The sequence below is a fragment of the Oncorhynchus mykiss genome, chromosome 14 (assembly GCF_013265735.2).
Source record: "Oncorhynchus mykiss isolate Arlee chromosome 14, USDA_OmykA_1.1, whole genome shotgun sequence".
NCBI lineage: Eukaryota > Metazoa > Chordata > Actinopteri > Salmoniformes > Salmonidae > Oncorhynchus > Oncorhynchus mykiss.
Window position 1 is genome coordinate 23,697,643 of NC_048578.1, and position 23,024 is coordinate 23,720,666.

Below are 23,024 nucleotides of genomic sequence, written 5' to 3' on the forward strand. Positions count from 1 at the left end.
CTTTTAACTAGGGAAATTGTGTCACTTCTCTTGCGTTCTGTGCAACAGAGTCAGGGTATATGCAGCAGTTTGGGCCGCCTGGCTCGATGCAAACTGTGTGAAGACCATTTCTTCCTAACAAAGACAGCCAACTTCGCCAAACGAGGGATGATTTAACAAAAGCGCATTTGCGAAAAAAGCACAATCATTGCACGAATGTACCTAACCATAAACATCAATGCCTTCCTTAAAATCAATACACAGAAGTATATTTATTTAAACCTGCATATTTAGTTAAGAAATTAATGTTAACAGGCAATATTAAATTAGGGAAATTGTGTCACTTTTCTTGCGTTCATTGCACGCAGAGTCAGGGTATATGCAACAGTTTGGGCCACCTGGCTTGTTGCAAACTAATTTGCCAGAGTTTCACGTAATTATGACATAACATTGAAGGTTGTGCAATGTAACATCAATATTTAGACTTATGGATGCCACCCGTTAGATAAAATACAGAACGGTTCTGTATTTCACTGAAAGAATAAACGTTCTGTTTTCGAAATGATAGTTTCCGGATTTGACCATATGAATGACCTAAGGCTCGTATTTCTGTGTGTTATTATATTATAATTAAGTCTATGATTTGATAGAGCAGTCTGACAGAGGTGGTAGGCAGCAGCAGGCTCGTAAGCATTCATTCAAACAGCACTTTCCTGCGTTTGCCAGCAGCTCTTCGCAATGCTTTGCGCTGTTTATGACTTCAAGCCGATCAACTCCTGAGATTAGGCTGGCAATACTAAAGTACCTATTAGAACATCCAATAGTCAAAGGTATATGAAATACAAATGGTATAGAAAGAAATAGTCCTATAATAACTACAACCTAAAACTTCTTACCTGGGAATATTGAAGACTCATGTTAAAAGGAACCACCAGCTTTCATATGTTCTCATGTTCTGAGCAACGTTAGACGTTAGCTTTTTTACATGGCACATTTTGCACTTTTACTTTCTTCTCCAAAACTTTGTTTTTGCATTATTAACCCAAATTGAACATGTTTCATTATTTATTTGAGACTAAATAGATTTTATTGATGTATTAAGCGGCTATTTAAGGTCCTCCAATAATCGGTATCGGCATTGAAAAATCATAAAATCGGACGACCTCTAGTATTAGTTAGACAAATAAAGTTGTTTTAGTAGAAGTACAACTAAGGCACCATATTCTGGTTCAGGTTGACTCAGGTGTTCAAGAACAAGGAAGAGGACGCTGGTAAAATGAATGACAGCACCACCAATTCTACAAAGCAGGTTCAACTCCTGTGCTTTATGGAAGAGAGGTTTCATTCTCTACATGAGTGGCATCACATCACAACCTCTCCACACATGAAAAGGTCTCTTCTAATACCACAGGGGGTAAAAGAAAAATAACAAATATACGTTTTCCATCCAAGCTTATCAAATATATATATATCGCCAAAAGAGAAGAAACACCAATAGCTGCCATACAAATACCGTTAATTAATTAATTAATTAGGCCTAATTAATATAATACCGCCAGCGACCACTTCATTATCATCAACAAATCCTTACAGGGGATTGTGAATTACAAACAAGGAACCAGAGCTTGTTCACTTTGTATGTAATTAGCGCTCAGAGTTGGCAACACACTACAGATATCTATATGCCATTAAAACGGATCCTACCCACAAACTCATTAACGGCGCCGAGGAGTTTGTGCTGTCACAACACGGCAAACATCACAGCAGGATTACATAGTCTCCCCGGGCGACACCGTGCTAGCTAGCTACGTAATCAGAAGTGACATCCTGCCTCCTATGCCGTCTGGTGACCCGATGACTCAACCAGCCAATCAATCATGGCTTTTTATCCATCTCGCTTCTCACAGACAGAGCGATACACAGCTACGCTACAGGAGGTGGTTGCTGCCTTTGAGTGAATCCAGTGTTTGCAGGATTGAGGCAAATTTATTTTACGTAGTTTTTTGAAGTTCAATAGCATGACACAGACTTGAACAAAGCGTGGAAGATAAAGTATGGCCACCTGCCTCTATGAATTCCACAAATAATATACGCTGTATAGCAAATGTTTTTATCCAGGCCACTTTGTGCCCAGCATGTAAAATGTTTTGTATGGGTGGCCCCAGCGGGAATCTAACTCAAAACCAAAGGGCCATGCTCTGCCAACTCAGCGACAAAAGGACCACAGTCAAGCAGTCAATCCCCCAACCCCACATGTGGATGTTTCAAAGGGACCACCAGAGTAAGATGGGAATAGATAAGCTCAGCAAAAAAAAAAAAGAATCCTCTCACTGTCAACTGTGTTTATTTTCAGCTAACTTGACATGTGTTCATAGAAATATTAACACAAAGAGATTCAACAACTGAGACAAACTGATCAAGTTCCACAGACATGTGACTAACAGAAATTGAATAATGTGTCCCTTAACAAAGGGGGGGAATGCACCAGATTTGCCAGGTCTTGCTGTGAGATGATAGCACACTCTTCCACCTAGGCACCTGCAAGTTCCCGGACATTTCTGGGGGGGAATGGCCCTGGCCCTAGCCCTCACCCTCCGATCCAACAGGTCCCAGATTTGGGCTCTTCGCTGGCCATGGCAGAACACTGACATTCCTGTCTTGCAGGAAATCAAGCACAGAACGAGCAGTATGCATGTTCATTAATTGTTTATTGAACAAGCATTGGAAACAGTGTTTAAACCCTTTACAATGAAGATCTGTGGAGTTACTTGGATTTTTACAAATTATCTTTGAAAGACAGGGTCCTGAAAAGGGGACGTTTCTTTTTTTGCTGAGTTTATTTAGGGTCATATAAATTCAGTTAATTTTTTTGCCTGATTCAATTTTGTTTTTCCCAAATTCTATTTTCTCTGTTTTGTTGATCCAGGTTACCATTTCAGGTTTTTGCTCTCAGAAATCACACTTTTTTCAAATCTAAAAAATAAATTTGATGTTGAGGACATAACAATGCTTAAACCACATCAAGACACCACTTAATGTTCTACTAAGCTAACATATGGAATTGTTTTAAGATGGTCATACCAAGCAAGGATCATTTAGCTATAAAAAAAATTAATTACCAAATTATTTGATGAAATGTTGAATTTGGCCTTACTGCTATTAGCCCATAGAAATGCATTGAATAACAGATTCATTCATGGAAAAATAGTAAAACATTTTATCAAAAGGAAGTTGGTTTTCAAGTGTCTATATCGAAAAGATAAGAAAAAAAAATATGTAAGTAAGTTTTTTTTTATAGCCATATTTAACAAACAAAAAATTGGCACTAAACTACTTCCATATAAACTGAGTGTACAAGACATTGGGAACGTATATCAATTCCTAATATTGAGTGGCACCCCCTTTTGTCTGAGTCGGGGCATGGGATCTACAAGGTGTCGAAAGAATTCCACAGGGATGCTGGCCCATGTTGAATCCAATGCTTCTCACAGTTGTGTCAAGTTGGCTGGAGGTCCTTTGGGTGGTGGACCATTCTTCATACACACAGGAAAACACAGCAACGTTGCAGTTCTTGAAACACTCAAACCGATGTGCCTGGCACCTACTAACATACCCCATTCAAAAGGCACTTCAATATTTTGTCATTGCCCATTCACCCTCTAAATGGCACAGATACACAATCCATGTCTCAATTGTCAAGGCTTAAAAATCCTTCTTTAACTTCATTAGCATACTGGTTTTTGTCCAGAACTTCAGATGACTGACGTGACCAAAGTAAACTGCCTGTTACTCGTGCCCAGAATCTAGGATATGCATATACTTGGTAGCATTGGATAGAAAACAAAAATAATTAAAATAATGTCTGAGTATTTCAGAACTGATATGGCAGGCAGAAACCCGAGGAAAATCCATTCGTATTTTTGTATTTTTTTAGGTCACAGGCCACTTCAATGCTTGCGATAGGATAGGACCCAGATTGCAGTTCCTATGGTTTCCACTAGATGTCAGTCTTTAGAAAGGATTTCGGGATTAAAAAAAAAATTAAAAATGAATGAGCAAATAGTTGGAAAAACTACAAGGTGTCTCCCATTAGAAATGTAGTCTTGTTGGAGCGTGAATGAGGTGGCGCACTTTATTATTTATCTTCCATGTTGAACATACTATTCTCTGTCTTAAATAGTATTGTTTATTTAGATATTAGAGTACCTGAGGATTAATTATAAACATCGTTTGACTTGTTTGGATGAACTTCACTGGTAACGTTTTGGATTCGTTTGTATGCATGTTGAACGAGTGGATTACTGAATCAAGTGCACCAACAAAATGGACATTTTGGGGATATCAAGAATAACTATCGAACAAAACAACCATTCATTGTGTAGCTGGGACCCTTGGGATTGCAAACAGAGGAAGATCTTCAAAGGTAAGTGATTTATTTAATCGCCATTTGTGATTTTGTGACGCCTGTGCTGGTTGAAACAACTATTGGTGTGGGGCGCTGTCCTCAGATAATCGCATGGTATGCTTTCGCCGTAAAGCCTTTTTGAAATCTGACAACGCTGTTGGATTAACAAGTAGTTTAGCTTTTAAATGATGTATGACACTTGTATTTTCATGAATGTTTAATATTACGATTTTTGTATTTTGAACTTCGCACTCTGCAATTTCACCGGATGTTGTCATAGGTGTCCTACTAGCGGTTAATGCGCACAAACAGGGTTTAGCCTGTCTCCTCCCCTTCATCTACACTGATTGAAGTGGATTTTACAAGTGACAGCAATAAGGGATCACAGCTTTCACCTGGATTCACCTGGTCAGTCTATGGCATGGAAAGAGCAAGTGTTCAAGATGTACTGTATATACTGTACATACCACATTCATAAGTAGGAACAGGGTTCGGGGCAATTCTAAACTGAAATTCCAATTTTCCTCAAAGCTTTCCTATGACGACAATTTTAGAGTTTAAATTGGAATAACATAACTTGACAGAAACATTTATGAAATGCTTATGTACTGGTTATCAATGTGGTATGTACACACATCACCCAGTCAGTGAGGCCCACTAAAGAACACAAAAGCAGGGTTGGGTTCATTAGGTACCAAGAGCAAGAAAACCGACAGCCAAATGGATGGACAAAAAAACCTGCTTACACTTCCTTTTCCATTGCAAAATGCTTTAATACATGTCCCCAATGTTCACGACCCATGCCTGACATCTCTCCTAACGTCCTCCTGCACACCTAATGGCCACGACCCACGCCTGACATCTTTCCTAACGTCCTCCTGCACACCCCGCCACTGCAAGTGGGTGGTGGGGAACCCTAGTTACTTACGTGATTACTTTGGAGGTTTTCCAGCAAGCTGGGGTCATTAAATCCGGCCTCCTCAGACGACTGTGTGCTGTGGCTGTGAATGAGAAAAAAGGACACTGGTGAAAAAAAACTAACACTACACCGACAACACAAGAGCATAAGTAAAGAAAAAAAAAACTGATCAAGTTTAGTCATTTAAAAAAATTCTCCAGAGAGTATGAAATAATTGGAGACTGCATGAAGAGTTTGTGTGTTGGGAATTATTTAAAATTGCAGACAGATGTGAAGCTGGTCCCGAGGGCTTGTATATACAGTTACAGTGATGGCCAACAGGGATTCTGTACCATGTTGACAGTAAAAACAAAAAAAACTTTGGGAAAGCCAGCAGCCAGAGCTGGCCTGAAATGACTCCATAATGCACCAGACGCAGGGGAAACGGGAGAGGGGGTGGATTATTAAGTTGCGCAAGCCTGGAGTCCCTGGTGACTCTCAACTTCTGGGTAACATTAATTCATTTGCCTCCCACTCATACATGCAACCCCCATCCGCCTCCTCCCCTCCCCATCTCCAAGAATCCCTACATGACCTTTTGGTTTTATCTCAATAGAAACACAATGCAACAGAGTCGGGTGCATTGTTAAATTGGCAGAGAAGAAACCGTAACCAGACAAGAATCCTTGACAATAAGTATTTCTTTCAGCAGAAAAAATACTAAACAAAATACTAAATATTTAACAATCATACTGGAGTCACTACCGCAAGAAAACACAACTTTGTGTTGGTATTGACCATTTCGGGTATGACAATTGACATATTTTCCACTTTTACAAATCCCCGTTACAACAGAACTTTCCGTTGGCATTTTCAACAGATATACACTCAGACATCTCGTAAGAATACGGTACATAAGATTGAAAAAGATTCAGTAAAGGTTTTTAGATAACATCAGCAGAAAGCCACACGATAAGATCAAGAAAAATGGAACTGGTCCTGTACATTGACAAAATATGTTTTTCTCAATAACACCCCAGAACAAAGAGGATGAACATCTATTACACTTATAAAAATAAAAAACATATGGTCTGGTCATAATCAAGAAATCTAATTTGCAGCCAGGCTATGTTGGCTATGGTGAGTGCAATATGATTGGATGCAAAACCCTGAAAGCATAGAAGTGACACGTCTTGTCAGGATGCCTTTTAGCATTGCTACCAAATCTTGGGTGAATAGACTCTAGGCAGACAATAGTGGTTTACTACCTCCGGCAGAAATCGATTGATGATTATGTGATAAATAGGAGACAATGGATCAGGTCGGGATTAACAGGAATGTACCATGGTTGCCATTGGCCACCATAATAAGTTACCTAAACCCAGGGGATGGATCGTTAAGGTTCTTAAGAGCCAAACGGCAATAGTCCTGTTAGTTCACCGCAAACAAATGTTGCTTTGGGAACGGGGAGAGAGCAATGCAATTATACCAGGGCTGTGGCAGATGTGTTATACCGAGAATAGATGTGGTGGAGTAGAGGGAATCTATCATACTCAGAGGCCTGTATTAAAATATGGCATGCAGGGAGAAAGCAATTTCTCCTGTTTCTCTCTCCTCCTTCCTGTCTAAGGAGGGATACAGAGAGACACAGGAGGGGCAGAACGCACCTCGCTTTATGGCTAATATTGTAGTGTTGAGTATGTGGTTCTCTCATTTAAATGCTGAATAGACTGGGCGCGCAAGCCATCGCGCACATGTTGATTTTGTCCATCCACACCAGACGCGATCAGGACACGCAGGCTGAAATATCAAAACTAACTCTGAACCAACCATATTCATTTGGGGACAGGTCGAAACGCATGAAACATGGCAATTTAGGTAGCTTGCTTGCTGTTGCTAGCTAATCTATAAGCCAAGTTAAAACACAATTTCCTATAAACAGACATGACTATAACACACGTAGCTCATAAACGAAGACCTAAAGTAGCCCACACACCTAGGCCAGGACAGCAACAGTAGATTCTAGTTTTAATAGAATCCACACTGATTGTTGTGTAAGCCCTACTCCAGGGGTTGGTAAAACATTTGTGCTAAAGGAACTCTGTTCAAGTTTTCCCACAAATAGGAAAAAGGGACGTGATCGTGCCTCAATGTATGAAATGATTATTATTATCAAATACAAATCTCTTATTGGGCTGAGTTGTGGTCAATTTGCAATGTACAAATTATTATAATTCTGTTCCACCCACCATCCACTCCTACAAAAATCGTCCTGCGGCTGAATGTAGTTGCCTACCCCTGCTTTATCTAACCACCTACAGTGACTTGGGAAAATATTCAGACCCCACTTTTTCCACGTCACAGCCTTATTCGAAAATTGATTAAATCATTTCCCCCCCCATCACTCTACACACAATACCCCATGACCAATCAAAAACTTTTAGAATTTTTTGCAAATGAATTAAAATAAAATTGAATTACCCTATTTACATAAGTATTCAGATCCTTTGCTATCAGACTCAAAATTGAGCTCAGGTGCATCCTGTTTCCATTGATTATCCTTGACATATTTCTACAACTTGATTAGAGTCCACCTGTGGTCACCTGTGGTCAAGGCACACACACACCTGTCTAAATCAAATTTTATTTGTCACATACACATGATCGGCAGATGTTAATGCGAGTGTAGCGAAATGCTTGTGCTTCTAGTTCCGACAATGCAGTAATGACCAACGAGTATTCTAACCTAACAATTCCAAAACTACTACCTTATACACACACAAGTGTAAAGGGATAAAGAATATGTACATAAAGATATATGAATGAGTGATGGTACAGAACGGCATAGGCAAGATGCAGTAGATGGTATCGAGTACAGTATATACACATATGAGATGAGTAATGTAGGGTATGTAAACATTATATTAAGTGGCATCGTTTAAAGTGGCTAGTGAAACATTTTTACATCAATTTCCATTATTGAAGTGAGCTGGAGTTGAGTCAGTATGTTGGCAGCAGCCACTCAATGTTAGTGGTGGCTGTATAACAGTCTGATAGCCTTGAGATAGAAGCTGTTTTTCAGTCTCTCGGTCCCTGCTTTGATGCACCTGTACTGACCTCGCCTTCTGGATGATAGCGGGGTGAACAGGCAGTGGCTCGGTGGTTGTTGTCCTTGATGATCTTTATGGCCTTCCTGTGACATCGGGTGGTGTAGGTGTCCGTGTCTTGCAGACCTCACTACCCTCTTTAGAGCCTTACGGTTGTGGGCGGAGCAGTTGCCGTACCAGGCGGTGATACAGCCTGACAGGATGCTCTCGATTGTGCATTTGTAGAAACTTGTGAGTGCTTTTGGTGACAAGCTGAATTTCTTCAGCCTCCTGAGGTTGAAGAGGGGCTGCTGCGCCTTCTTCACAATGCGGTCTGTGTGGACCAATTCAGTTTGTCCGTGATGTGTACGCCGAGGAACTTAACTTTCTACTCTCTCCACTACTGTCCCGTCGATGTGGATAGGGGGGTGCTCCCTCTGCTGTTTCCTGAAGTCCACGATCATCTCCTTTGTTTTGTTGATGTTGAGTGTGAGGTAATTTTCCTGACACCACACTCCGAGGGCCCTCACCGCCTCCCTGTAGACCGTCTCGTTGTTGTTGGTAATCAAGCCTACCACTGTAGTGTCGTCCCCAAACTTGATGATTCAGTTGGAGGCGTGCATGGCCACGCAGTCATGGGTGAACAGGGAGTACAGGAGAGGGCTCAGAACGCACCCTTGTGGGGCCCCAGTGTTGAGGATCAGCGGGGTGGAGATGTTACCTACCCTCACCACCTGGGGGCGGCCCGTCAGGAAGTTCAGTACCCAGTTGCACAGGGCGGGGTCGAGACTCAGGGTCTCTGGTTGAGATTGCATCGTCTGTGGACCTATTTGGGCGGTAAGCGAATTGGAGTGGGTCTAGGGTGTCAGGTAGGGTGGAGGTGATATGGTCCTTGACTAGTCTCTCAAAGCACTTCATGATGACGGAAGTGAGTGCTAGGGGGCGGTAGTCGTTTAGCTCAGTTACCTTAGCTTTCTTGGGAACAGAAACAATGGTGGCCCTCTTGAAGCATGTGGGAACAGCAGACTGGGATAAGGATTGATTGAATATGTCCGTAAACACACCCGCCAGCTGGTCTGCGCATACTCTGGGGATGCAGCTGGGGATGCCGTCTGGGCCTGCAGCCTTGTGAGGGTTAACACGTTTAAATGTTTTACTCACGTCGGCTGCAGTGAAGGAGAGTCCGCAGGTTTTGGTAGTGGGCCGTGTCAGTGGCACTGTATTGTCCTCAAGGCGAGCAAAGAAGTTATTTAGTCTGTCTGGGAGCCAGACATCCTGGTCCACGACGGGGCTGGTTTTCTTTTTGTAATCCGTGATTGACTGTAGACCCTGCCACATACCTCGTGTCTGCGCCGTTCAATTGCAACTCTACTTTGTCTCTATACTGACGCTTAGCTTGTTTGATTGCCTTGCGGAGGGAATAGCTACACTGTTTTTATTCGGTCATGTTTCCGGTCACCTTGCCCTGGTTAAAAGCAGTGGTTCGCGCTTTCAGTTTCGCACGAATGCTGCCATCAATCCACGGTTTCTGGTTTGGGAATGTTTTAATAGACGCTGTGGGTACGACATCGCCGATGCACTTTCTAATGAACTCGCTCACCGAATCAGCGTATTCGTCAATGTCGTTGTTGGACGCAATGTGGAACATATCCCAATCCACGTGATCGAAGCGGTCTTGAAGCGTGGAATCAGCTTGGAGTCTGCTTGGGGGGGGGGGGGGGGGGGGGTATATTCGGCTGTGATTATAATCGAAGAGAATTCTCTTGGTGGATAATGCGGTCGACACTTGATTGTGAGGAATTCTAAGTCAGGTGAACAGAAGAACTTGAGTTCCTGTTTTGTTGTTTTGATCACACCACATCTTTTTAATCATAAGGCATACCCCCCCCCCCCCCCCGCCCCTCTTCTTACCAGAAAGATGGTCGTTTCTGTCGGCATGATGCGTGAAGAAACCAGCTGGCTGCACCGACTCCGATAGCGTCTCTCGAGTGAGCCATGTTTCAGTGAAGCAAAGAACGTTACAGTCTCTGATGTCTCTCTGGAATGCTACCCTTGCTCGGATTTCATCAACCTAGCTGTCAATAGACTGGACATTGGCAAGTAGTATGCTAGGGAGTGGTGCGCGATGTACCCGTCTCCGGAGCCTGACCAGAAGACCGCTTCGTTTGCCCCTTTTACGGCGACGTTGTTTAGGTTCGCCGGCTGGGATTCGATCTATTTTCCTGGGTGGAAGGCCAAAAAAGGAATCTCAGACGATGAGAAACTAGATTCTCTGGTCTGATGAACCCAAAATTAAACTCTTTGGCCTGAATGCCAAGCATCACGCCCGGAGGAAACCTGGCACCATCCCTACGGTGAAGAATTGTGGTGGTAGCATCATGCTGTGGGGATGTTTTATAGTGGCAGGGACTTGGAGACTCGTCAGGAGAGGGGAAAAATGAACGAAGCAAAGTACAGAGAGATCCTTGATGAAAACCTTCTCTAGAGCACTCAGGACCTCAGACTGGGGCGAAGGTTCACCTTCCAACAGGACAACAAGCCTAAGCACACAGCGAAGACAACGCAGGAGTGGCTTCGGGACAAGTCTCTGAATGTCCTTGAGTGGCCCTGCCAGACCCCGGACTTGAACCCGATCAAAAATCTCTGGAGAGACCTGAAAATAGCTGCCCATAGAGCTTAAGAGGATCTGCAGAGAAGAATGGGAGAAACTCCCCAAATACAGGTGTGCCAAGCTTGTAACTTCAACAAAGTACTGAGTAAATGGTCTGAATACTGTAAATGTGATTTCATTTTTTAATGATATTTTGTCATTACGGGGTATTGCGTGTAGACTGATAAGGGGAAAAAAACAATTTAATCCATTTTAGAATAAGGCTGTAACGTAACAAAATGTGGAAAAAGTCAAGGGGTCTGAATACTTTCTTAATGCACTGTATATAGAAATGGAGCACTGAGGCAGTGAACAGAAAACTAAGCCCTTTGCCGAGACTGACAAAGCAATGGCATCACCGCCGCCCGAGTCCATCGGCTTGATGTGATTTCTGAGGCTAAAGCTGATCGTGAAGGATGGTCTGTTATTGATTACCTTCTACAGCCCAGCAGTGATCCATCCTGTCACTATAGGAACAAGAGCACTGGTTGTTCACACTATCTTTGGCCTCCGTACTAACTCAACAACAGCTCTGTTACAGCACATTCTGTTTCTGTCACCAAGAAGCAACAGATGGGTCAATATCCAAAATGGCCGATGTGTGTTAACAGTTTCTCGGGACGGAATGGATTTTTCTTGGTGCTGAATGGGTCCAGAATTTCTTGGCTGCAACTGACAATGTTACAGGACAATTGCTCCCATCTGGCTCTAAGGACCATGAAAAAGAGCGCCAAATGATATGGTTTCCCACAGAGACAGTAAGGAATGGGTCTGTAAAGCTCATACCACAGATGGTCTAGAGATTGAAGAAGGGCAGCAGGCAGGCTGGAGTTTCATTTCCTTCTTCTCCAAAGAGGCTCACCTCATCTTTCCATGTTGTACACTCTAGGCACCGCCATATACTTATCAAGTCCCACAATCTGTGTCTGGCAAAATTATACTCCCATTGAATGACTGGGACTAATACAGGATTTCTTTATTATCCAATGGTCTGAACCTCATCAACCATTTGGGTTGGCGTTTAAGCGTTTTCAGAGAGTGCACTGCCTCTAATAACAAAATAAAAACAATGGAAGCAGCACCCGACCCACCAGGACTGGGATTGTTTTTAGGATTGCAGATGTATTACACGTGGGATGATTGATGTCCCCGGCGTAGGCCTAAGTGAGTTTGAGGTAGTATATTTGAGGAATGGAATAATCCAATGCGATTTCACACTGAGCAGCCTGGCAAGAGAAGTGTATTTTTTTATTAAGTGTATATCAGTGAGCAGATATTATTTCAGGAAGGAGGGAGAACAATTCTTGCAGTCTGGTAGTATCTATTATTCATGACTATGGCAAAGAAGAAGATAAAGTACTTTTAATAAATATCTGCCTCTGTTTTGTGTTGGTATCTCTCCGTATGTTCGCTAAGTTACGTCATATATTAATGTGCTAAATTCACGGCGGTTGCTTCACAGACAAAGGCAGTAAAAAAAAAAAAAAGGCATGCTTTCACACAAGGTGGGAAACTGGCTACAGCCACGTCCGTCTCCCCAGCAGCCTGCGAGGCACCACATTTGGCATCAACAAAAAGGCCAAATTCTCCCATGCAAAATGGATGAGACACATCCATGCTGTGGATTACAACACACTGCAGCAGATGGATCACAGGAGTGTGTGTGTGTGTGTGTGTGTGTGTGTGTTGCCTGGGTCTCAACCGCTAGATTAATGCAAATGGGGAAAAGGGAGTTTGTGCCGCAATAGTCAGCGTCACAGTATAATAGGTAGAGAAATGCTTCACAACATGCCAAGCAGACTGCACTGTGTCGCATTTCCAGACATCTATTGTAAGCTATAACACTGTATACTGTACAGTAGCTGAGAACCCATAATCCTTTAACTGGTAACTCATTTCCATGCAGAATCTGTTTTTATACTCTAACGCCTGCAGAAAACATTATCTTGGTGCCATACAGCACAACGCCCCAAGTCAGTGTATCAAAACACAGCAAAAAAACAGATGCACAGTGAATTATTTCCAAAGTACTACACCCACAATGCAACACTATACATCACAGAAGCAAGAGAGCAGTAGCACACAGAACACCACCACAGCAATCTTACCAGTCATCCTCAGCAAAACTACCATCCTCAGCCTCGGGTATGTGACTGTTGAGAGAAAATCATGTTGCAGAATACTGTACAGTCAACCATGTTCTGTTAACATGTTCTGTTAACAAGCAGACAATGAAAAAATTACATTGACTGGTTGGTTATCCAAAGGCGTTGGGTTAATTTGGAGATATTAAAGGGAGATTGTTGAGAGAGGGCTAGTATCTCACATGAGGGTAGATCGCTGGGATAGTGGTTAGTGATGAGGATCTGTTCCAATGGAAGTGACTGACCATCTTTATAATAGCGGGCTGCTAACAAAGCAGCAGAAGCTTAGTTAAGTTTTAATACTCCAGTTGTCCACTCCAGTTGTCTTTGGTCAGCCGAGCGAGAGGACAGCTGGGTTAGGCCTCTCAGCCCCACATCCATCCATCAATCAATCAATCCGTCCGTCCGTCCGTCCGTCCCTGTGTCTCATGGGCTGCCAAGTGTTCCCCACTGGGAACTCCAAATGTGGTCACTGCGCACACTGCTCCAAGACGAGAGTGGCAAATTATTTTCACATCTCCGCTCTGGCAAACTAATTACGGTCCAGGCTTTTGTTAATTGTACATGGGAGGATTTGAGTTGACCGGACACTGTCCCGCTATCTAGATGACAAGAGAACATTGTGGCTTGGCCACTTTGACTGGCCCATATAAGACTGAGGCTGGGAATTAATTCACTATTCTGAGCTTTGTATTATCCACAACACCCATTCAAATACACTGTGAATGGACAAAGTACACAATACGCATTCTTAGGTCTTTTCACAGATCTAATTCCCGTTACCGGACATGCCCGATGCTATGTTCAAGTTAACCACATACACAACTCTTGAATGCTATTACTTCTCAGGTGTGTCAAAGAAAGGTCTGAAATCAGCTTACCCTCCCCCAATTCCTAACATTCACCATAAGGGTTGACCTTGGATCAGTGACTAGAAGACTCCTAAAAGAAAAGCACACATCTCTTGCTACTATATGTCTCTAAGAGCACTAGTGTGCAGCTGAATTCATTAATGTCTTCACGCATAGGGATGGCTATATTAATTACTGCTCTAGTTAATTAGTCTTTGAGGAGGACGACGTGGTGGAGTGGATGTGAGTTGGCGTCCCCCCTTGGGTTGTGCCGTGGCGGAGTTCTTTGTGGGCTATACTCGGCCTCGTCTCAGGATGGTAAGTTGGTGGTTGAAGATATCCCTCTTGTGGTGTGGGGGCTGTGCTTTGGCAAAGTGGGTAGGGTTATATCCTGCCTGTTTGGCCCTGTCCGGGGGTATCATCGGATGGGGCCACAGTGTCTCCTGACCCCTCCTGTCTCAGCCTCCAGTATTTATGCTGCAGTAGTTTATGGGGGGGCTAGGGTTAGTCTGTTATATCTGGAGAGATTTCTTCCGTCTTATCCGATGTCCTGTGTGAATTTAAGTATGCTCTCTAATTCTCTCCTTCTCTCTTTCTTTCTTTCTTTCTTTCCCTCTCTCGGAGGACCTGAGCCCTAGGACCATGCCTCAGGACTACCTGGCATGACTCCTTGCTGTCCCCAGTCCACCTGGCCGTGCTGCTGCTCCAGTTTCAACTGTTCTGCCTGCGGCTATGGAACACTGACCTGTTCAACGGACGTGCTACCTGTCCCAGTCCTGCTGTTTTCAACTTTCTAGAGACAGCAGAAGCAGTAGAGATACTCTGAATGATTGGCTACGAAAAGCCAGCTGACATTTACTCCTGAGGTGCTGACCTGTTGCACCCTCAACAACTACTGTGATTATTATTTGACCATGCTGGTCATCTATGAACATTTGAACATCTTGGCCATGTTCTGTTATAATCTCCACCCGGAAAAGCCAGAAGAGGACTGGCCACCCCTCATAGCCTGGTTTCTCTCTAGGTTTTGGCCTTTCTAGGGAGTTTTTCCTAGCCACTGTGCTTCTACACCTGCATTGCTTGCTGTATGGGGTTTTAGGATGGGTTTCTGTACAGCACTTTGATATATCAGCTGATGTAAGAGGGGCTATATAAATACATTTGATGTGTGTGTAACATTACAATGGGCCTCTGACTCTAGTAGGACACTATGCTGTCCAGGCTGACAGACCACAGACTGGACTGGAACCCTGGGAAGAGCAATTAAGACTTGCAGTGGGAAGCAGTAGTAAGGACATGAACCCATTACTAGACTTCACCCAGCCAGAGGGAAAAGCCGTTTGAACTGGCGTCGTCGCAACCAGAAGAAGAAAGGTCATAATGATACCATTTAAACCAGAAGAAGAAAAATCATTATGACACCATTTCAACCAGAAGAAGAAAGGTCATAATGATACCATTTAAACCAGAAGAAGAAAAATCATTTTGACACCATTTCAACCAGAAGAAGAAAGGTCATTATGACACCACTTCAACCAGAAGAAGAAAAGGTCATTATGACACCATTTCATGAGGACAAATCTTGTGACCATTGCTGAGAATAGTATTGTAAAGACAGAGAAAGTCTACCTTAGAGATGCAGGGAAGAGCAAACTAAAATCCCTAGTGTATAAAAGACTAAAGACCTCTCAGGACGCTCATTGTCAGACAGCTCAGATTATTCAGAGCATTACCGTAGAAATTCACTTTTCCTTCCCGATTAATGGTAGCTAGATTGCTCTATGCTTTTTCTTTGGTCTGGTAGTTCTGTGGAGCACTTCTAAAATCATGTTTGTTTATCAAAATTTAGCCATCATCAAGCCTCCTACAAACCACCTGGGAGGGAGAACGTGTCCCTTAGCATACAGTCGTGGGAGAGGCTGAGAGGAAGGGAGCACACAGGGATCGGATCAGCACAATAACTCTAGGCTTCTCTGATGAAAGTGTAGCCGATGTGAAATGGCTAGCTAGTTAGCGGTGGTGCGCGCTAGTGGCGTTTCAATCGGTGACGTCACTTGCTCTGAGACCTTGAAGTAGTGGTTCCCCTTTCTCTGCAAGGGCCGCGGCTTTTGTGGAGTGATGGGTAACGATGCTTCGAGGGTGACTGTTGACATGTGCAGAGCGTCCCTGGTTCGCGCCCAGGTCGGGGCGAGGGGACAGACGTAAAGTCTATACTGTTACAAAAGCACAGATCCATATCCATGAATGGTGGGACTGAGCAGCCCCTTTCAATTGCACCCTGGTTTTTGAGAGACTGAAAGGCAAATATCTATCTGGATACTGGTTGATAGCAAGACACACAGTTGAAGTCGGAAGTTTACATACACCTTAGCCAAATACATTTAAACTCAGTTTTTCACCATTCCTGACATTTAATCCTAGTAAGAATTCCCTGTCTTAGGACAGTTAGGATCACCACTTTATTTTAAGAATGTGAAATGTCTGAATTAGTAGAGAGAATGATTTATTTCAGCTTTTATTTATTTCATCACATTCACAGTGGGTCAGAAGTTTACATACACCCAATTAGTATTTGGTAGCATTGCCTTTAAATAGTTTAACTTGGGTTAAACATTTTGGGTAGCCTTCCACAAGCTGCACACAATAAATTGGGTGAATTTTGGCCCATTCCTCCTGACATAGCTGGTGTAACTGAGTCAGGTTGTAGGCCTCCTTGCTTGCACATGCTTTTTCAGTTCTGCCCACAAATTTTCTATAGGATTGAGGTCAGGGCTTTGTGATGGCCACGCCAATAACTTGGCATTGTTGTCCTTAAGCCATTTTTCCACAACTTTGGAAGTATGCTTGGGGTCAATGTCTATTTGGAAGAGCCATTTGCGACCAAGCTTTAACTTTAACTGATGTCTTGAGATGTTGCTTCAATATATCCACATAATTTTCCATTCTCATGATGCCATCTATTTCATGAAGTGCACAAGTCCCTCCTGCAGCAAAGCACCCCCACAACATGATGCTGCCACTCCCGTGCTTCAAGGTTGGGATGGTGTTCTTCGTCTTGCAAGCATCACCCTTTTTCCTCCAAACATAACAATGGTCACTATGGCCCAACTGTTCTATTTTTGTTTCATCAGACCAGAGGACATTTCTCAAAAAAGTATGATCTTTGTCCCCATGTGCAGTTGCAAACCTTAGTCTGGCTTTTTTTAATGGCGGTTTTGGAGCAGCGGCTTCTTCCTTGCTGAGCGGCCTTTCAGGTTATGTCAATATAGGACTCGTTTTAATGTGGATATAGATACTTTTGTATCAGTTTCCTCCAGCATCTTCACAAGGTCCTTTGCTGCTGTTCTGGGATTGATTTGCACTTTTCGCACCAAAGTACGTTCATCTCTAGGAGACAGAATGCATCTCCTTCCTGAGCGGTATGACGGCTGCGTGGTCCCATGGTGTTTATACTTGCATACTATTGTTTGTACAGATGAACGTGGTACCTTCAGGCATTTGGAAATTGCTCCCAAGGATGAACCAGACTTGTGGAGGTCTACAATTTATTTTCTGAGTTCTTGGCTGATTTCTTTTGATTTTCCCATGATGTCAAGCAAAGAGGCATTGAGTTTGAAGGTAGGCCTTGAAATACATCCACAGGTACACCTCCAATTGACTCAAATGATGTCAATTAGCCTATCAGAAGCTTCAAAAGCCATGACATCATTTTCTGTTCCAAGTTGTTTAAAGGCACAGTCAACTTAGTGGATGTAAACTTCTGACACACTGGAAATGTGATACAGTGAATTATAAGTGAAATAATCTGTCTGTAAACAATTGTTGGAAAAATGACTTGTGTCATGCACAAAGTAGATGTCATAATCGACTTGACAAAACTATAGTTTGTTAACAAGAAATTTGTGGAGTGGTTGAAAAACAAGTTTTAATGACTCCAACCTAAGTGTATGTAAACTTCCGACTTTCCAGCTATAGGCCTACAATGGCAGACAGCTTCCTAAACCTGATCCTATATGTTTGTATGGTCATGACAAATGACCATAGGAGTTGGCAAGACAGCCCGAGAAGATCCAGGACTAGGCAAAGACCTTGTGTCACTGTAGTAGAGCCCCTTTCTCCATGATTGTCCCCAGAAAATCAATGGTTAAAGGAAACCGTAAGAGAATTTAAATGTGATTATGACTGACATATTAGTGGTTAAATGGGTAGATTACAGCAGGGATGGTTACACAGTACAGCAGGCTATGCTTTGATCACATTCTAACGTATCAATTTCCCCCACTCGATTTGGGGATACATGTCAGAAACCTGCTGTCAATGTGTTTATGGCATGCTACTCTAGCTTTGAAAAGAAGGAGAAAGTGATATTCTTGAACACTCCACAAACAAATCTAATGGTTCTTTGATTGATGTGCTTAATCCCCTCCTTACACCTGAACCTTGGCTGGAAAGGAAGGCGTGGCAACGTGAACCTTGGCTGGAAAGGAAGGCGTGGCAACGTGAACCTTGGCTGGAAAGGAAGGCATGGCAACGTGAACCTTGGCTGGAAAGGAAGGCGTGGCAACGTGAACCTTGGCTGGAAAGGAAGGCGTGGCAACGTGAACCTTGGCTGGAAAGGAAGGCGTGGCAACGTGAACCTTGGCTGGAAAGGAAGGCGTGGCAACGTGAACCTTGGCTGGAAAGGAAGGCGTGGCAACGTGAACCTTGGCTGGAAAGGAAGGCGTGGCAACGTGAACCTTGGCTGGAAAGGAAGGCTTGGCAACGTGAACCTTGGCTGGAAAGGAAGGCGTGGCAACATGAACCTTGGCTGGAAAGGAAGGCGTGGCAACGTGAACCTTGGCTGGAAAGGAAGGTGTGGCAACGTGAACCTTGGCTGGAAAGGAAGGCGTGGCAACTACTTGTCCTTCTCTAGCTCGCAGGTCGGACAGCTTCACCAGCGGCACTGGAGAAGAAACAGGCGTTCTTGTCCCCCAACCCTGCACTTCCTCAAGCATGTTTTTAATTGAACTAATCATGTATTGTCACGCTCTACTGAGATATTCACAGTTTGCACCCTATTCCCTTTATAGTGCACTACTTTGGACCAAGGCCCATAAGACTCTGGTCAAAGTTAGTGCCTTATATGGAATAGGGTGCCATTTGGGATGCACACACAGTTCCCTGGTAGCTTCTTAGCTGCCTGTATCACATTAAGCAATGTTTGTCATTTTCAAATTGCAGAAAGGAACTGATAGCATATTCACAGAATAAATGCATTAGGAACTAACAGGACAACCCCCTCCCTCAATGTAAGACCATCAAATAAAAACACGGGCTGAGATTAAAGCGCTCTGTTACAACATTACATGACTTTTTGAAGACTCAACTAACTATACAGTCTAGGCTATCCCAGAGGTAGTATACTTTGAACAGCCTTACTGAACAGCTGTGAGCAGTTGAGTATACCACAGCTGATCTGATGGGTAAAGGCCCCTAGCATCTATTACAACCACAATAAGCACTGCATTAATTCCTGGTCAGCGCTCCAATACAGAGCTAAGCCACAACATGGAAGCTCTACCCACCATCATCACACTCATTAAAAAACTTTTTTTTTTTTTTAAGAGACGGACACTTCTCACAACTGTACCTGGGGGGAAAAATCCAAGGGACAGTAGCAAAAAAAAATGCCTTTGCGTGCAAACAGTACGCCGTGTTATTTATAGTCTGAGTCGAAGAGTGGAACGCACTGATGCAACTGCTAATGAGGCGGCTGGGGACAGGACAAGGAGTGCCAGATGTACAGCTGTATACCACGGTACACACTTCACTTAATGAAGGTGATTGGGAGAGAGGAGGGAGGAAGGAGAGAGGAGTGGTAGAGGGAGAGAGAAGTGATAGAGGGAGGTAAACAAGCGAGGGGGAGTGGAGGCAAATCTTACCCGTAGGCCACGCCGGCGACGGTGCACTTCTTGAACTGCATCACGTTGCAGGTCAGAGTCCCCGTCTTGTCGGAGAAGATGTATTTCACCTGTGACAAGAGCGAGACAGCTAATCACTGCTCAGTGTCGATCGGAGACAGCCAATCATTGCTTAGTGTCGACCTGCGGCACACCAGCAACAGGAACTTTGAGCCAAGTGGCGCTCAGTTTAAATCAGTAATGGAATAAGATCAGACTGCACAAACACTTTACTTCAAATGGTAACCAACACCAATTCATGGGTGACTAGAATACATTTTTTGTCAACGTTGGAAACAAATGTGTATTTGCTGCAACTACTATGTGCAGGGGAAGGTGGATATAATTCATGAATTAAATATAATTCATAAAAATGTTGAACAAGCAGCATTACCTGTCCTAGTTCTTCATTCAGGTTGGAAGTGCGAGCCACGGCTGGGGTGTTAGTGGGCTCATAGAGCATGTCTGTATCCTGAAATAATCATATAGAATGTTGAGACAACAACTTCAAACATTTCAACTTTGACATCAAGTGACTAGACAGCCAGAGTGCCTGTGTGCCATGCACAAAATACTTGAATTGGGGTCAGAGCTATATGAGACATTAACAGGGTTGGGGGTCAATTACATTTCAAATCAGGAAGTAAACTGAATTAACAATACATGTAAACCCCAGTCAATGATAACCACAGGGCTCAAAATCCTGTGTCTTCTCTCACCCAGTTGATGAAGAAGGCCTGTGTGAACTTGATGACCTCCAGAGTCACCAGCAGACTGATGGGGATCAGGTTGTTGAAAAGAATAATGAAGGTGAGGAAGTTGAGGCCAAAGTTTGCGGCACCACCATCTGTCAGGGGGACGGCAAGATTCGGGGGGAGAGGAACAATAGACAAGATTTTTGTCAGCATTGAATCCCACCCAACACCATCGGGAAAAAGCCCAGTTCCCAGAGTTCTAATGCTCAACGTTTTCACAACACAGTGTATGCCTTGTACAACGTTGTATCAATGTTGTGCATTAGGTGAGATTTAATACCCATCTCTTCCACCCCACCTCATCCTCTCGCCACTGAAATTGATATTCACTCCAATTAAGGTCCCATAATTCTGGCTACAGAAATGGGACTGATCTAGAGTAGAATCATTTGTCATATAGCAGCAGCCTTGGCATTCAGCATGATCCAGGCAATGAATTCCACAACGCACTGTGAGGAATTATGGATTCTCTTTCACCCGGTCCATGATGAAACAAACAAAAAGGAGACATACAACCCCCACTGTCAGAGTAGTGGCTCACACAAAAACATGAGTGATGTGAATTACCTTTCCTCAGCTTGCAGGAGTCGCAAGATAAACTTTCCTCAACCAAAGCGTTTCCCTTTAGATTAGCAGTTGCGAGGAGCCCTTTTCCCCACAACAGAATGATTTAAAGATGAAATCATAAAAAAGATGGGGTTCAAAATGGAAGCTACTGCTATTGGAACGACAGCACACAGAGAGGAGAGGAGGAGAGGAGGGAGGGCTTGCCAGAGGTGGGGTGGAAGACAAACGAGTTTGATGTCTCAAGACAAAAGGAGAGGGATTCAGTCCAAAGCACATTCCTGTCCCAACCAACAACAAGTGTAAAAGAGCAGGATGGATTTAGAGATCAACATTGAGCAGTGTGATTGGCCTGTAAGTAACTATTTGTGTAGTTTGTGAGGTCACCTTGTTACACATGAACTGGTATATTCTCAGAGGGGTAAATAAGGTTGGGATCAGATTAAAATTGCAGCCATGAGCAAGTCAATCACAACAAACCAAGACATGCACCATCCACCCCTCTATCTCCTTCTTATGTCTGACTCTTGCTGTGATACATTGGAGTAAAATTCAGGTAATACGTGATTTTGAGTCAGTATTTTCTTCTATTTCAGAGCATGCGTATCCAAAAGTAAAACCAGCCCATCTCCTCTACTATAACTTTCTACTATGGTAGAGCAAAGAGCAGCCACAACCGTCGGCTAACTTTTAAGGGACAGCGAAAACCCACACTGCGCAAAGATGCGTTAACGGCTGAAGTGCGGGGTAAGCTGTTTAAGCAGTGGGCATTCAGCAGAAACCGATAAAATCCGGGAAAACCAGCAACCTGCTTTTTAGTGGATGGGGATTTAACCGAAAGTTATGTGTAGCAGGTGGTGTGAACGTATAACAAATGGCCGGAAGTTATTTTCAACTCTTCATCTGCATAAAGGCTGTTAAGATCTAAATACTGGGAACCATGCCAGTTTGGATGTCAGCAGTGTAGGCTGCGTCAATGTCAAGTTAATTATTTATCGCGTATGCATAAACATAAACGTGCCCTCTTTGACATACTGTATGGGGAACGTACAGTATGTGGTTTGATGTGTGGTGATCCAGCTTCTCTCCCCACTGACCAGCGTGCACTGCCAGTCCATTCATCTTGACATTGTGCTCTCCATCTGACTACAGATTGTGTTGACATGTCTCAATGTGCAATTACAGTCAAGTAATTTGGGTAAGGAGTATGTAAATGCTACAGTGAAAGTTAATATGATTTGATGAATTCACCACCTCTCTCTTTTGACACAGGTCGGAAAAATCTTCAGTGGACTGAGTCCCTCTCTCCCTAAAAGGAACAGTCAGTCTCAAGATGGACGCTTGCTTTATGACTCACATCACCCTCATTTGTACACCACTCTCTGCTCCACCCCATAGGATGGGGTCTGTTAGGTGGGAGTTTCAAAGCTACAAACAAGAGCAGTGAAACCCTGGAGATCGAGCCAATCAAATTTTCTGAGACTGAGGGGAGAGTAGGTCATAAAACAAGCATGAAATTGACAACCTCTCCTAACACAGGCCTAGTTGAATATAGAGTAATGGCTGTAGTGAGACGTTAATCAGTTTGCAAAACGAGGCTCACAGACTCATTGGAAAAGAAGGCCATCTTTAGCAATGGGGGAAAAAAATACTAAAGCACTTTTCAAGTAGCCACAGAGGTGATCTAACCTTCATTCTACTACTGAGGCTGTAAGGTTCTATTACCTGTCGCTTTTATTCTTTCAATAGTAGT

General features: G+C 43.4%; 1 protein-coding gene across 6 annotated transcripts in view; it reads right to left on the reverse strand.

Moving 5' to 3' along the window:
• LOC110489007 (phospholipid-transporting ATPase IA) overlaps nt 1-23,024 on the reverse strand; it is a 189,852-nt gene that overhangs the window by 70,347 nt on the left and 96,481 nt on the right. For 4 of the 6 annotated variants that reach the window (XM_036943167.1, XM_021561541.2, XM_021561540.2 and 1 more), the window contains 5 exons: nt 20,672-20,799; nt 20,347-20,424; nt 19,935-20,023; nt 13,127-13,171; nt 5,313-5,385 (listed from right to left, as the gene is read on the reverse strand). In XM_036943167.1, coding sequence (XP_036799062.1) covers nt 5,313-5,385; nt 13,127-13,171; nt 19,935-20,023; nt 20,347-20,424; nt 20,672-20,799 — 413 coding nt within the window. The remainder of the gene's footprint in view (nt 1-5,312; nt 5,386-13,126; nt 13,172-19,934; nt 20,024-20,346; nt 20,425-20,671; nt 20,800-23,024) is intronic. The other 2 variants (XM_021561543.2, XM_021561542.2) reach the window with 1 other exon arrangement.